At 40.3% G+C, this 15,066-nt stretch overlaps 1 protein-coding gene across 5 annotated transcripts in view; it reads right to left on the bottom strand.

The window, feature by feature from the left end:
• Positions 1–14,274, bottom strand: part of NGLY1 (N-glycanase 1) — a 63,867-nt gene extending 49,593 nt beyond the window's left edge. For 2 of the 5 annotated variants that reach the window (XM_025913178.2, XM_025913179.2), the window contains exons 1-2: positions 13,861–14,054; positions 3,032–3,146 (exon numbers count right to left, since the gene is read on the bottom strand). In XM_025913178.2, coding sequence (XP_025768963.1) covers positions 3,032–3,146; positions 13,861–13,991 — 246 coding nt within the window. In that variant the 5' untranslated portion in view covers positions 13,992–14,054. Of the gene's footprint in view, positions 1–3,031; positions 3,147–13,860 lie in introns of all 5 variants that reach the window. The other 3 variants (XM_086674185.1, XM_086674184.1, XM_086674183.1) reach the window with 3 other exon arrangements.
• Positions 14,275–15,066: the final 792 nt, after the last annotated feature.

The raw sequence follows: 15,066 nt of genomic DNA, 5'->3' as shown, positions 1-15,066 counted from the left end.
ACATCAGAAAGGAACCACCTCGCATCTCTGATGAGGTCTGGGAAGAGAGACCAACATTTAATTCAAAACCAGATATGGAGGTTTCCCATCTCCTACTGTTAGTGGAGCAGCACTGAGAAAGGTAGAAGACACCACGGAGAGGTGGAAACACAGCATAATAGGTTTCTGGATCTATGTTCAGTTCACACCTCAGAGAGGGCCCGGATAAGACAGAGATGCTGCTTTCCTTTCCAACTTTGCAGGATCAGTCCGAAAAGAATGTATGATCACGGCCAAAGTGTACCAAAAAGTTTAATCAGTGGCACTGTATTTTCATGAAAGGACAAAATCACAGGCTTTGCACTAGATCCAGTAACATTATAAGAAATCAATGAGAATTCTAGTATTTAACAAAATCCCTATTTCTTAACATATTTTTGCTAAGACAATTCTCCCTGCCAGATGTTAAGCAAACCTGCCCCCTCCCTGCCCACTAAATGCTGGTAATATCTTCCAGTCACCAAGACAACCAACACTGCCCACCTCCTGTGGCACCTGGCGGGAACCATCCCACTCAGCAAGCCTGATGAGTCACACAGCCATGCGGATCCCGGTCTTTCTCAACCTTCTTCTCAGAATTTTCACAAAGAGCTCAGCCTCAGAGGCAAGTAGGCCCAAAAGTGCCCAGGATTTTAATATACAAAATATAAAAATTTGGGGATGGGTCTGAGAGATCCCTACTTCACCGTAACCTACCAAAGTTTCTTTCTGATGTCCGAGTTCAGTTGCAGTTCCAATGGTTCCTTCTGCAACTTAGCCACACTGATAACACACAGACTTCAGACGGGCCCTGAGGTGCAATGCCCAAAGCCAATCAGAGACTTGAATCAAAACATGTTACTCTTTTCTGAAACTGTGGCTCTATTTGGGTCAAATACTACTGCAAGTCTCAGCTTGTTACTAGCACTCATGTGACTAATCTTTGGGTCTGCCTGAGATGGGTTTTCTAGGATGTGGGATTTTGAGTGCTAAACCCAGGATAGCCTCAGGCAAACTGGGACAGTTGGTCATCACACCCGGCACTCAAATATTTGTTGAATGAAAGACAAATATGATTCCACAGAACCTGTGACACTTCAAAAATGAAAAATTAGTATAGTTTCCAGTTGTCATTTACTAAATTTTTCTGTCATTTGACTAAAAACATCTGTATTTTCATGAACAAAATCAGCAACGTTCTCAACTCTCCCCCCTACACTTTTAAATTCTTTATGTTCAGATGTCTGTGAGTAACTACAAGCAGATACCACAATTTATACTTCCGGCCTGACCTCTCCTTTCGAGTTATAGACTCATATATCCAATTGCCTACTTGCTATGTTTAACAGTTTTATCAGTTATAATTATCCACAAGTTGGGTAGTGATTTCTCCCAGTATCTGCCACACTCCCAGATTTCGCAATCTGAATGGTACCCGCATCCACACAGATGCTCAAACCAAACCTAAAAGTAACCTACATTCCTTCCTTTCCCTTGTACCCCACATGTAGTTCATTAGCAAGTCCTGCAGACTCTGCTTCAAAAAAAATTCTGGATGCCTCCACTTTCCCCCATCTCCACTGCTATCAGTCTTTAATTCAACGTTTACTGAGTGCCTCAATGTGCCAGCAATATTCTAGGAGCTAGCAACACAGGGAACAAAAAGACAAAAGACTCTGCCTTCATGGAACTTATACAAATCATTACTGTTTCTCCCTTAGGTTAATAAACACTTTCTAACTGGTCCTTCCTGCTTCACCCCTTGCCCTCATCCCAGAACATCCAGAACATTCCCTTTACAACAGCTAGAATAACCTTCTAAATATCCTTCCCTGCCTAAAACCTTCCTATGGTTTCCCGTTTCATTTAGAATGAAATCCAAGTCTTTACCACAGTCCTCAAAACCCCATGCCCTGGATTTCTGCCTGTCTGTGCAGCTTTCTGTGCCAAAGCTACTCCTGCTGGAAGTGCTTTGGACATGTGAATCGTCTGAAGTACTTGGACTTGAGGGCTTCAGGTACCTGAAATACTTCTTTTCACTTAGGTCCCAGCTCAAATGTTCTCTCCCTAGAGGCCTTCCCCGACCACGCATCTGTACCTAGCTGCCTGCCTCTACAGCTGCTTTGAATCGTATCACCATGCCTTATTTTCTTCTTTGCACTCATCTTTGTGTTCATGTCTACTATTTGTCTAACCTATTAGAATCCAAGCTCCACATGAGATGGGATCTATTTCTGTAGTTCGCTATTATACCCTTCAGAGCCTGGAACAGAACCTGGGGAGAAAAGCAGAGAGGCAGAAAGGAAACGACCTCTTATGGCAACTCAGCATATCGCTTGAACAATTTCTACAGCCTTGCCAATTCAGCCTCTGTGGACTACCGAGTATCCATAAGCTGGTTCTACTTCTTTCAATATTCCATGAACTAGAAATGGCTAAGCATATACACAGACAGAAAATTCACGGTATTGATAACTACTTTCACTGTGGCATAGAATTGAACTATGCCACAAGATTCCGGAGGATGAAAACACCAAACGTTTACTTTGACCTAAAAACCAAAAAACATACTGAGATTCTTCTCTTCTGTCACAGAAGAAATTCCTTACAAGTGGCAACTAAACTCAGCTTTTCTGTGTCTACTCTTCTCATTTCTTAACGGAGACAGGTGGTTAGACCCTATTCGTATTCATGTGTGCTCACAAAGCAGGTTTTTGTCAAAAGTCTAAAGTGACCCACAATGGGGTCTCTAGGTTGTATATCTGACCTACCTGTTCTAAAGGATTAAGACTTGTAAGAATTTTCTCTGTGGGAGAGTTGTTATATTGTGATTTTAAAGCATATTTACTGTGACTTTCAAATGTCTAACAGGTGAAGAAATAACTAGCTGCACAGATTTCCAAACTGATCAATTAATTAAAAAAATATTATCTTATTTAGGTAATTATCCATCAACACTACAACAAATTCTTTGTACATGAATTGGGGAAAAGAAACCCCTCAACATACTCACCTCTTCAAAGCCCATTTCAAATAAACATTCAACGGCTCCTCTGACAGGTAAGAGTCTAGTAGAAAAAGCTGTGTTTCCAATCCGGATAGATCTATATTTTTCATCATTAGGGTTTCTGATTTAAATAAAAAAAATTTGATTATATATAACAATTTATACTTTCCACAGTGTTTTTGCACTCCTTTTCACATTTTATATTGGCTATATTGCTACAAGGTAGAACAGATCCCAGCTTTACAGAAAGAGGAAGAACAGTCTGGAAAAACAGCCTGATTTTGAGATTCTTACCTCAATATACATTTACTACCACCCTACTGTTTAATTTCAGTTGATAATATTAATGCTTCCATAACAGACATCCATGTGACTCTGTAATTCTGTGCTATTAAGGCTACATACTTTTATGAGTTTTTAGGGTGCTAAGAAAAAAAAAATCCACATAAGCTCCAGACATGGGGCAGAAGGTTTTGCCTGTTTTGTTCTGATGGACCTCAATCATCAAGAATGGTGCTTGATGCATAGACAGTGGTTAGTAAATACTTGTGAAATGAATGAATGAAAGAAACTAAAAAGCTGCATAAAAACTGATCACAGTTCCTGGAAGATTTTACTTCTGAAAAATATAAACCCAGGTACACCTTGATTTTCTTTCTTCCCTAGACCGGTGATTGTTTTTACTCTATGTTCTGCTTCAGCTCAAGATATATTTTAGTCACAGCCAATTTTTTTTTTTTTTTACGGTGATTAAGATTTTGAATAGCATGCATGGGATAAGACCAGCATATGAAAAGCTTTGAGATTTTTTTTTTATTAAATTTTTTTTTTTTCAACGTTTATTTATTTTTGGGACAGAGAGAGACAGAGCATGAACGGGGGAGGGGCAGAGAGAGAGGGAGACACAGAATCGGAAGCAGGCTCCAGGCTCTGAGCCATCAGCCCAGAGCCTGACGCGGGGCTCGAACTCCCGGACCGCGAGATCGTGACCTGGCTGAAGTCGGACGCTTAACCGACTGCGCCACCCAGGCGCCCCGCTTTGAGATTTTTAATAACGTTGATAAATCGGAAATGCTGTTTTTAAAAAATCAGAAAAAAAAAAAACAAGGTTAAGATAATCACAGTATTATACTCAAGACCATCAAACATAATTTAGGATAAGCAGATTTCATATCTGACACAAACTCCCTTCCAATGGTAGTGGCTTCCATTACTATTTTAAGAAGGATTCTGAGGCTGTGTCAGGGGTCTATGGGAAGGAGTGCTGAGGCCATCTGCCTGGGCTATTGAATGGGGATGGCAGACAAATGCTGGCAACTATTAACAACTCATTAACCATTTGTGTCCTAATTTAATTGTGGAAGTTTTAACATATTTCACATTTGTTTTCCATTGAGCAACTCTCTATTGCCCAATTGTCATAAATACATGAATCTTTTTAAAACTTTTCCTTAAGTTCCAAAATTATACAAGTTTATTACAGAATATTCAGGGACAAAGCTCTAAAATAGTGTTATTCAAAATGTCCATGGACTGGAGCCAATCTACAAACTCCTTGCTATTCATTCATGAGAATGTGCAGAAATTGAGAATACTCAGCAATTATTATAACAATTTGATGTGCCATGAAATTTTTATTGTTATTTTACAAAAGGTATAGGTCCACCAAAGACTGGAAATTAAAAACAAAAACACTTGTTCTTCACCACAGGTCATGTGAGCATCACAGGTGGTTGAAAAAACACAAAGAAAAAAATGTATGTTCTGCTCTTTTACTCTGTGTGTTAAATGAGAGCTTCTCACCCTTGGCATTATTGACATTGGAGGTCTTTGCTGTAGGGGGCTGCCCTGCACACGGCGAGATATTTAGCATCCCTGGCTTTTATGCCACACTAGATCATAAGTGTGCCTCCCTTTCTTACTACTTAAAACAAAAAACATTAAACCATACAATAACCCTACATTTACCAAGGCTAGTTACAGATAAATGTAGCATCTTTTCATGATATTCAACACGTTTCACACGGTTATAAACATATCACTACCATCAGTATGACAGAACCTACTGGTGCAAAACTGCTTGAGGTTGTTTTGTTTGTTTTACGTATTTTTCCCCAATAGCTTCCAGATTTTTACATGATCAAAGTCTTTCACTGGCCTTAATTTTCTAGTTTTCCCTCCCTCTTTTACCACTGTTTAAAAAATTCTTATAAAACACTCATTAGTTGATCTGATACATGTTTCAAAATAACTGTTGATATGGCTTTTCTATTATAATCTATTTCCCATCTTTTTACATCTATGGGCCTCACATACCATTTATGTATTTTTCTCACTAAAAACATAATGCAAACAAAAACAAAAAAACCCAACAGTAATGTCCAGTTACCCAAATTCTATCTCTTTTTTTTTTTTTAATTTTTTTTTTCAACGTTTATTTATTTTTGGGACAGAGAGAGACAGAGCATGAACGGGGGAGGGGCAGAGAGAGAGGGAGACACAGAATCGGAAACAGGCTCCAGGCTCTGAGCCATCAGCCCAGAGCCTGACGCGGGGCTCAAACTCCCGGACCGCGAGATCGTGACCTGGCTGAAGTCGGACGCTTAACCGACTGCGCCACCCAGGCGCCCCCTATCTATCTCTTTTAAAATGTTGAGCACACCAGCCATAGTCTTGAACATAAAATGGTGCCAAAAGTTCATCCTGAAGCCCTCAAAGACTTAGAGAAAAAGCCATTAGGCCTCAAATCCATAAGATCCCACTTCCTGTCCTTGGAAAAGTACCACAAAAACACTTTCTAAATCTCTAGTTTTACAGCCTCTCACCCCAGTGTATCCACCATCCTTGAACTCATTACTACTGTCCTTATCTTGCAGTGTCTAAATTACCCCTAACGATCACCTTTATTTTTGCTTCATCTTCTTCTGTTAATTCCTCTGCAGACTTTTCTCAATATTTTTTGCTATAATTCTTCAATGTGTTTTTTCTGCCTCTGCTGACTCTTAACTATTTCTACAACTGGTAATATTTATCTTGCTTATTAGAAATAATTGTTCACATTCACTTGAGGTGTTTGTTTAGTTGTTTGCTGGATAGTATTGAACGAATGAATAGGGTCTTGAAAGGGCAACAAAATTTCCTGCACCTCACTCACTATCACTTTGAACACATTTTAGTATCTTCCTAGTTGTCTTACCCCCAGGTATCTACAAAATTGTTTAATCTGTAGAATGTTAATTATTAGTCTTTACTTTTACAATTGAATGGTAGAAAAGTCATGCTTTTCACCTTGAAAGTCAGTATCTACCATATATTTAGGATCTTAAGGCATGTTAAACAGTAAGCTTCCCACTGAGGTCATAGACTCAGGAAAAAAAAAAACTTAAATGTTTCTATTTCAGAATTTCAGAAATGCTGAGAATAAACATAGCTGACCATTCACTAGCCCTCTTTCTCTTTAGAATGCATAATCCCAGAAAGGGTTTACAGAAATGGAAACTTAGTACATGAGAGATCCTATAATCTTGTATTTGTATTACTAATCACAAAAATTGGTTTGTAGGCCATTTAAAACATATTTCTTTTGTAAATAGTCCTTTTCAAAATAGTTCTTTACAAAATAGTCCTTTTGTAAATCAAAATAATTGAGATACATGTAAATTTTTCTTTAAAAAAATTTTTTTTAATGTTTATTTTTGAGAGAGAGAGCACGCATGTGCACAAGTGGGGAAGAGCAGAGAGAGAGAGAGGGGGAGACACAGAATCCGAAGCAGGCTCCAGGCTCCGAGCTGTCAGCACAAAGCCCGATGCGGGGCTCGAACTCACAAACTGTGAGATCATGACCTGAGCTGAAGTCGAATGCTTAACCCACTGAGCCACAGGTGCCCCGTATTGTGTATATTTTTCAAAAACATCTAACTGCCTTTAGAACCAGCTGGGAACCATCTCTGGCTGTCTACCATTGTATGTAGCTGACAATAAGGGAAACATACACATAACCTAGCTTGTTCAGAGTGAAAGGTTGAATAATGGTAACAATAGATAACATATGTGCCTTTATTTCTCTTTTGCAAGAATCTCATAATGCAGGCATTTTTTCTTTCCTCTTAAAAATGAGGAAACTGAAAAAAAATGAAGAAACTTAAGTCCAGAGACTGTACATAAATTGACTATAGCCACACTCTTAGGAAATGGTTGACTGGGGTTTAAAACCACTGGTTTGATTACAAAGCTTACATACTCTTCACCATACAATACACCAACAAACTCACCACTCCTCAATTAACCCTCTTTCGATTTCTCCAGTTGTCAGTAGTAACCTAGATTGGAAATCTGAAGTTATTTGGGTTATTTTGTCTCTTCCCATTTCCAGTTCTACTCCTTGCATTCAGTCATCAAGAACTACCAATCCCTGCCTCCAACAGTTCTCTTCTCTCTGCATTTATGTTTATGATTACTGTAATAGGCTCCCAAATGAAATCCATGCCTTGTGTCTTCTTACATCATTATTCTACATTAAACTCCTTCGTTATATTTCTCTTTGACTCTAGAACGTATAATCACTTTCTCTTGTCTCCTATGTCAAATATATGTTCTCTGCCATTCCATCAACCTGTCCCATCTTACCAAACCTCTGTTCTCAAAACTCTTCCACACTAGGTCCCCCTGCTATCTCCAGACACGAACATGTAACTCCTTGAACACTGTCTTGCAATTGTTCTCTGGATTTTATACTGTGGCTGTTTCCCATACTTGTGTCTTTCTCCTAAACATATTTATTTATTTTCTTGGAAAGAAGAAACCACTTTCCATTCTTGGCCCTCCCCAATCATAGGCAGTTTAATTTGTAACCAATAACCGTGTGCAGTTTGCAAAGGAAATTAGTAGAACATCAAACATATTTTTTAAGGAATAAATGGAGCAAATTACCCAAGGAATAATTCCACACATGTGGAATGCTAGTCAAACTATTTTAGAGTTTGAAAAACAGATATTATTGAGTACAGCTCATCTTTATCTAGGAGTCAGTAAACTGAAAAAAAAAAGTAAAAGGTTCAAACCCATGGCATATTGTGCGTGCAAATTAGCTTATATTTTATTCTGTAGTTTCATTAACTATGACTCTTAGTTGGGGAATAGGTTAACATCACCTGCAGCAGAAACCTGAAATGTAACCAAAACCATAATCTTCACTTGAGTGTAGTGACAAGTGCTGCTGTTTATAAAAAATCAAACAAAAAACCACAAAAAAACCCAGCTATTAATGAAAGTCTCATTTCAGCACTCATTTCATAAAATACTACGTCAAACACTGAGGTAGGAATAAGATATATTAAGACAACATCCCTGACACAGTCCCTTATCTTTAACACTAATGGATTTCCCCAAACAGCAAAAGGAACAGAAAACTTTGGTTTTCTCTACTCTGAAATAAGTGAGATTAGCAGATCTGTAACAGAATGTAGTTAGAGTAACCTACATTAGAAATCTCTGAAGAAGAGATCAGGGACTTAGAAGTGGAAGAAAGAATGTTTTTTAACTTCCTGAAGCGTAAAGGAGTTTTAATTCAAAGAAAATGAGACCAGGGATTACTACTATTACAAGCATACCTCAGAGACATTATAGGTTTGGATCTAGACCAATGTAGTAAAGTGAAAATTGCAGCAAACCAAATCAAATGAATTTTTAAAATTTCCCACTGCATATAAAAGTTATGCTTATACTATATTGTACTCCATTAAAAGTGTAATAGCATTATGTTTTAAAAAAATGTACATACCTTAATTAAACAATACTTTATTGCTAAAAAATGCTATCATATGAACTTTCAGTAAGTTGTAATCTTTTTGCTGGTGGAGGGTTTGCCTCGATGTTGATGGATGCTAAGTATTGGTGGGGCTGCAGCAATTTCTTACAAGACAATCAAGTTTACCACATCAATTGACTCTTCCTTTTATGAATAATTTCTCTGCACCATGTGATGCTGTTTGATGAAACATCTTTCAAAACTGGAGTCAATCCCCTCAAACCCCGACACTGTTTTATCAGCAAAGTTTGTTATATTCTAAATTCTTTGTTGTTATTGCAACAATCTTCACAGCATCTGCACTAGGAGGCTCCATCTCAAGAAACCAATTCCTTTGCTCATCCATAAAAAGCAACTCCTCATCCATGAAAGTTTCCTTTTTAAAATGTATTTATTTATTTATTTTGAGAGAAAGAGAGAGAAAGAGCAGGGCAGGGACAGAGAGAAGGAGAGAATCCCAAGCAGGTTCTGCGCTATCTGTGCAGAGCCTGATGCAGGGCTCCATCTCACGAACCCCAAGACCATGACCTGAACTAATCAAGAGTCAGACGCTTAACCATCTGAGCCACCAGGCACCCCATTCATCCGTGACAGTTTTATCATGAGATTGCAGCTATATCTTCAGGCTCCACTTCTAATTCTAGTTCTTTTGCTATTTCCTCCACTGAAGTCAGGAATCCCTCAAAGTTATCCATGAGGGTTGAAATCAACTTCTGCCAAACTCCTATTAATGTTGACCTTTTGACTGCCTACAATGAAATCACAAATGTTAATGGCATCTTGAATGGTGAATCCTTTTCAGGTTTTCAACTTTGCCCAGATCCATCAGAGAAATCATTATCTATGGCAGCTATGGCTTTACAAGATGTAGCTGTTAAAATAAAAATATCTGAAAGTCAAAATGACTCCTTGATCCATGGGGCTGCAGAAGAGATGTGTTAGCAGGCATGAAAACATTATGTCATTGTACATTTCTATCAGAGCTCTTGGGTGACCAGGTGCATTGTCAGTGAGCAATAATATTTTGAAAGGAATCTTTTTTTCTGACGTCTCAACAGTGGCCTTAAAATATTCAATAAATCACATAGTAAAGAGACATGCTCTCATCCAGGCTTTGTTTTTCCATTTAGAATTTTCAGAATGGTTAATAAGCATTGGCTTCAATTTAAAATCACCAGCTGTGTTAGCCACTAACAAGAGAGAGTCAACTTGTCCTTTGAAGCTAGCAATTGACTTCTCCTCCCTGGCTATGAAGTCCTAGATGGCATCTTCTTCCAATAGAAAGCTGCTTTGTCTATGTTGAAAAATCTGTTGTTTAGTGTAGCCATCTTCATGAATTATATTAGCTAGTTCTGGGTAACTTTCTGCAACTTCTCATCATCATTTGCTGCTTCACCTTGCACTTTTGTGTTATGGAAACAGCTTCTTTCCTTTAACCTCATGAACCAACCTCTGCTAGCTTAAAACTTTTCTTCTTCAACTTCACCACCTCTCTCAGTCTTCACAGAACTGAAATTTAAGACCTTGCTCTGGATTAGGCTTTGGTTTTTAAGGGAATGTTGTGGTTGGCTTGATCTTCTTTCTAGACCACTAAAAGTTTCTCTATTAGCAGCAAAAAGGCTGTTTTTCTTTCTCATCATTTGTGTGTTCACTCGAATGGCACTTTTAATCTCCTTCAAGAACACTTCCTTTACATTTGCAACTTGGCTTTTTGGTACAATAGGCCTAGCTTTTGGCTTATCTTGGAATTTGACACAGCCTCTTCACTAAGCTGAATCACTTGTAGCTTTTGATTTAAAGTGAGAGATGCGTACCCCTGCTTTTCACTTGAACACTTAGGCCATTACAGGGTTATTAACTGGCCTAATTTCAATTATTATTGTGTCTCAGGAAACAGGGAAACCTAGGAAAGGAGGGGACAGGAGGCTCAATGGGTGGAGCAGTCAGAACACACACATTTATAGATTAAGTTTCCCATCTTATGTAGGTGCAGTTGGTGCACCCCCAAAAATTACAATAGTAACATCAAAGATAACTGATCACAGGATAAAGAAGATATGGTGTGTACACACACACACACACACACACACACACACACACACACACACACACAATGGGAATATTACTCAGACATAAAAAAGAATGAGATCTTGCCATCTGTGACAACTTGGATCTAAAAAAAGCAAAACAAATAAAGAAAAAAACAGAAACAAACACAGAGAGGGGGATGGGCAAAATAGGTGAAGGGGAGTGGGAGATATAGGCTTCCGGTTATGGAATAAATAAGTCATGGCAGCAGGGGACATCTGGCTGGCTCAGTCAGTAGAGCATGTGAATCTTGATCTCGGGCTCGTGAGTTCAAGCCCCACACTGAGCATAGAGCTCACCAAAAAAAAAAAAAAAAAAAAGTAAAAAAGTCACAGGGATAAAAGGAACATAACAGGAACTATAGTTCATGGCTATATTAATATAGCTTTATAACAGTTTTGTATGACGACAGATGGTAGCTACACTTGTGAGCATAGCATAATATACAGACTCGGGGAATCACTATGTTGTAATACTGAAATTACCGTGACATTGTGTCAACTATATTTCAATTATATAAAAGAGCTCAGGGGCTCCTGGGTGACTCTGTTCCTTAAGCATCCAACTCTCTGTTTCGGCCCAGGTCTCATGATCTCACAGTTCATGAGTATGAGCCCGGTGTTGGGCTCCACTCTGATAGTGTGGAGCCTGCTAGGGATTCTCATTCTCTCTCTCTCTCTGCCCCTCCCTTGCTTGATCTCTGTCTCAAAATAAACAAATTTAAAAAAATTAAAGAACTCATTGATCACAGATCACCATAACAAATAATGAAAAAGTCTGAAATACTACAATTACCAAAATGTGACACAGAGGTACAAAGTGAGCAAATGCTGTTCGAAAAATGTCACCGACAGGTTTGTTCAACACCATAAAATTTGAATTTTGTAAAAATTTGTAAAATTGAATTGAATTTGTAAAAAACACAATATCTGTAAAGCACAATAAAATGAAGCGCAATAAAACAAGGTATGCCTGTAGTTAAACTAACAAGGGTAGTTTTTCATACCATCTCCAATTATCAGTTCCAAACCTCTAATTCTCTTTAAAAAAAAATTTTTTTTTAGATTTATTTACTTTTGAGAGTCAGAGACAGACAGGGCACAAGTAGGGGAGGGGCAGAGAGAGAATGAGACACAGAATCCGAGCAGGCTCCAGGTTCTGAGCTGTCAGCACAAAGCCCGACGCGGGGCTCGGACTCACAAACCGTGAGATCATGACCTGAGCTGAAGTCAGACGCTCAATCAACTGGGCCACCCAGGCGCCCCTCTAATTCTCTTTTTAGATAAAGCTTTTCAAGATCAGAAACATAAACCATAGTAAAAACTGTAATATGAACTGGCAGCATGCCAAGCTGCCTCTACGAGTTTGATAAATATTCACAATGGTGATTATACCAAGTTATTATTTGCATGCAGAGGTTTTCCTTCCTCAAAACATCTTGATCTTAGCATTCTGGGTTTCACTAGATTAAAAGCAGAAGTGAATCCTATTACAAGGCCACTTCCCTTTTCTGAATAATTGGGTTTAAATAGTTTGATGGCTTTCCAGGTTGGAGGTCCCAGCTGCTAAAATCCGGAGGACTCAGTTTATGGGTTCATTCATGCACAGTCCACTGGCATCTTTGTGCTTTGAAGAGCTGTTAGACCTCACAGGGTAGAGGTGAGCTGAAGAAGGTGTCACAGAGGAGAAAGGCAGTCCCCCACATAGGTCACAATTGTGTAGCTGTGTACATTGCCCAGGCTGTATCCCTTATAGCATTTGGCAAATAATAAAGGCTCATTTTTCCTTCAATTTACTTTTAAAATCCTTACTGTTACCTATATAAACAATATATTGCCATGAACAACGAACTGCCACGGGTTGAAACACTACACTTGTAACTAAGGTCTCTAAAATTGGGTCATATCAAATCTATAACCATGAAACTAAGAAGCATTTCCTTTCAGCGTTCACACCAATATACCCGCCACTCAGCAGAACATGTGCACCAGGGGGTGGGGTGGGAGAGAAGCATAGACAGTAATCGTGGTGACCTGATAAATGAGGTATCACCACTCAAGTATCTGCCACCTAGAACTCCTTTAACCTCGCTTCTATCTCCCTCCCCCACACATCACATTCTCAAGACACTACATGAATTGATCTAAGAACTGATAATGAAAAGGATTCAAAATGAGGAATCAAACTTGCCTCCCAATTCCCCAAATCTGTAAGGTCCCTTTAGGATCTATCTACAAGTGTACTTTTGCTCACAGGAGAATGAAACAAATTACTCTCAGCCACGGTAATCTTCACTCATTCTTATTTAAAAGGTCATGTTGAAAACTACACTACAGGTATTAATATAAAAACTGTAACTTTAAAGTAACACGGTTAATATGTCAGTCGACAAAACTGGACAGGAAAAGACCATAAAGAAATGTAAAAACCCCACTACTTCAGTTAGCATGATGCTTTAATATTAAAATATTCACAAAATGTTGGGGGGAGGGGGATTTTGTCGGAGACTAACTTCTCATAAGCCTGTGGCAATTTAAGGCACTACGGTAAGACCCACGCAGCGGGAATGAGACGCTGTCATCTGCGCTGACACCAAGACAGTTAAACAACTCGATCGGAGGCAAGTGTTTCCGGCACGCCTTCTCACCTCCCTCCGCCCTGCGCTTTCCCCACCACCTCCAGTTCACCCTGGAGCACCCCGCCATCAGGTGCCAAGTCACAAGTGCAAAAGAAACTTACTCTTCTCTGGACAGAGGGGCCTGGCCAAGTCTCCAGGCCCTTGGCCAGCGGGCTCCGACACGGATTCGGAACCAGGCTCAGGCCCCGCTCCTTCCTGGCCTCGCGGCCCTTCGGGGCCCTGGCGGGGCGCCCCCAAACCTGCGCCAAGCAGGTGCCCCTCACCGCCCGCCCAGGCACCCCGTCCCACCACGCAGCCCCGCACCTGAGGATGTTGTCTGCGTAGGTGAGCAACAGCTTGGAGGCCTCCAGAAAGGTCTCTGGCGTGTTCTGGCACAGCTCGGCCACAGCCGGGGAAGCAGAGCCCGAAGAGCTGCCCAACGCGGCTGCCGCCATGCTTGAGCGCCCGCGGCCGTCGCCGCCCCTCGCGCGCCGCGTCCCGCACTGAGCAGGCGCCACAGCGCGCGGCCTCCTCTGCGGCTGGCCAGGAAGGGCGGGGCGCTGGGCCGGGAGGTGGGGGGCGGGGGGTGGGGGCGCTCAACCCGGCTGGGTGGGGGCGTTCTGGGAAGGTCGAGGGTTTGGACCTGGAGGGACGCGGGCGTCGTTGCCAGGCCCTGGGGGTCCAATCAGAAACTAGGGGCGGGGTGCTTGGTCGTCCTGGCATGGTCGCTTCTGCGAGGAGGGCCCAGGAAGCGGGTGTTGGCCTGTGCTGGCCGATGGGTCGCAAAATCCCAGGTCCTTCGGCGTCCCAGAGTGGGTTTCGATTGAGCCACGAAGGTGGGTAACCCCCACGTACGTCTAACCACGCCTTTTACCCCCAAACAAAACAATCTTACCGCTTCCTCCTCGTAGACGGCCAGGCATTCCTAAATACGTGTGAATGAAAGACCTCAAGGAAGGAGCAACAAATGTTCCAAACCTAATGGGTGTCTATAAACTCTGCTGGGTTTCTGGTATATAGATTCTTTTTAGAATTAGATGAGTGATTGAAAATACTTTTTCATAAGTACCAGCTCAAATAGTATGATGTTGCTCTAAAGAAGTTTTTAAACCACAGGTTCAACATAGTGAGTTGTGGGCTCAATTTACCGTGTATATTTACCAGTATAAAACATATATACAATAACGACAAAAAGGAATAGACTAAAATGGGGGGGGGGGGGGACAATAAAAAATAGTCATCTCATATAGTGTGGGTAGGTATTGTGAGTTTGTTTTGAAGTTAGATCATGTGATTAATTTCCTTTATTCCTTTTAGAAGATAGTCCTAACTTATTTAATCCGTTCTTGGCCTCACCATGGCCTTGAAAGTGTACTTTTACCAACGGCTTCCTTCTTTGCAGACAAACATTTCCAAACCTCAACAAATATTTATCTTGACCTTATGTTTTTATTTATTTTTTTTTTAATTTTTTTTTCAACCTTTATTTATTTTTGGGACAGAGAGAGTCAGAGCATGAACGGGGGAGGG

The sequence above is a fragment of the Puma concolor genome, chromosome C2, assembly GCF_028749965.1.
Source record: "Puma concolor isolate L17-30 chromosome C2, mPumCon1.1.hap2, whole genome shotgun sequence".
NCBI lineage: Eukaryota > Metazoa > Chordata > Mammalia > Carnivora > Felidae > Puma > Puma concolor.
The sequence above is the reverse complement of the archived record's forward strand: the minus strand, read 5'-3'. Positions and strand labels throughout refer to the sequence as shown.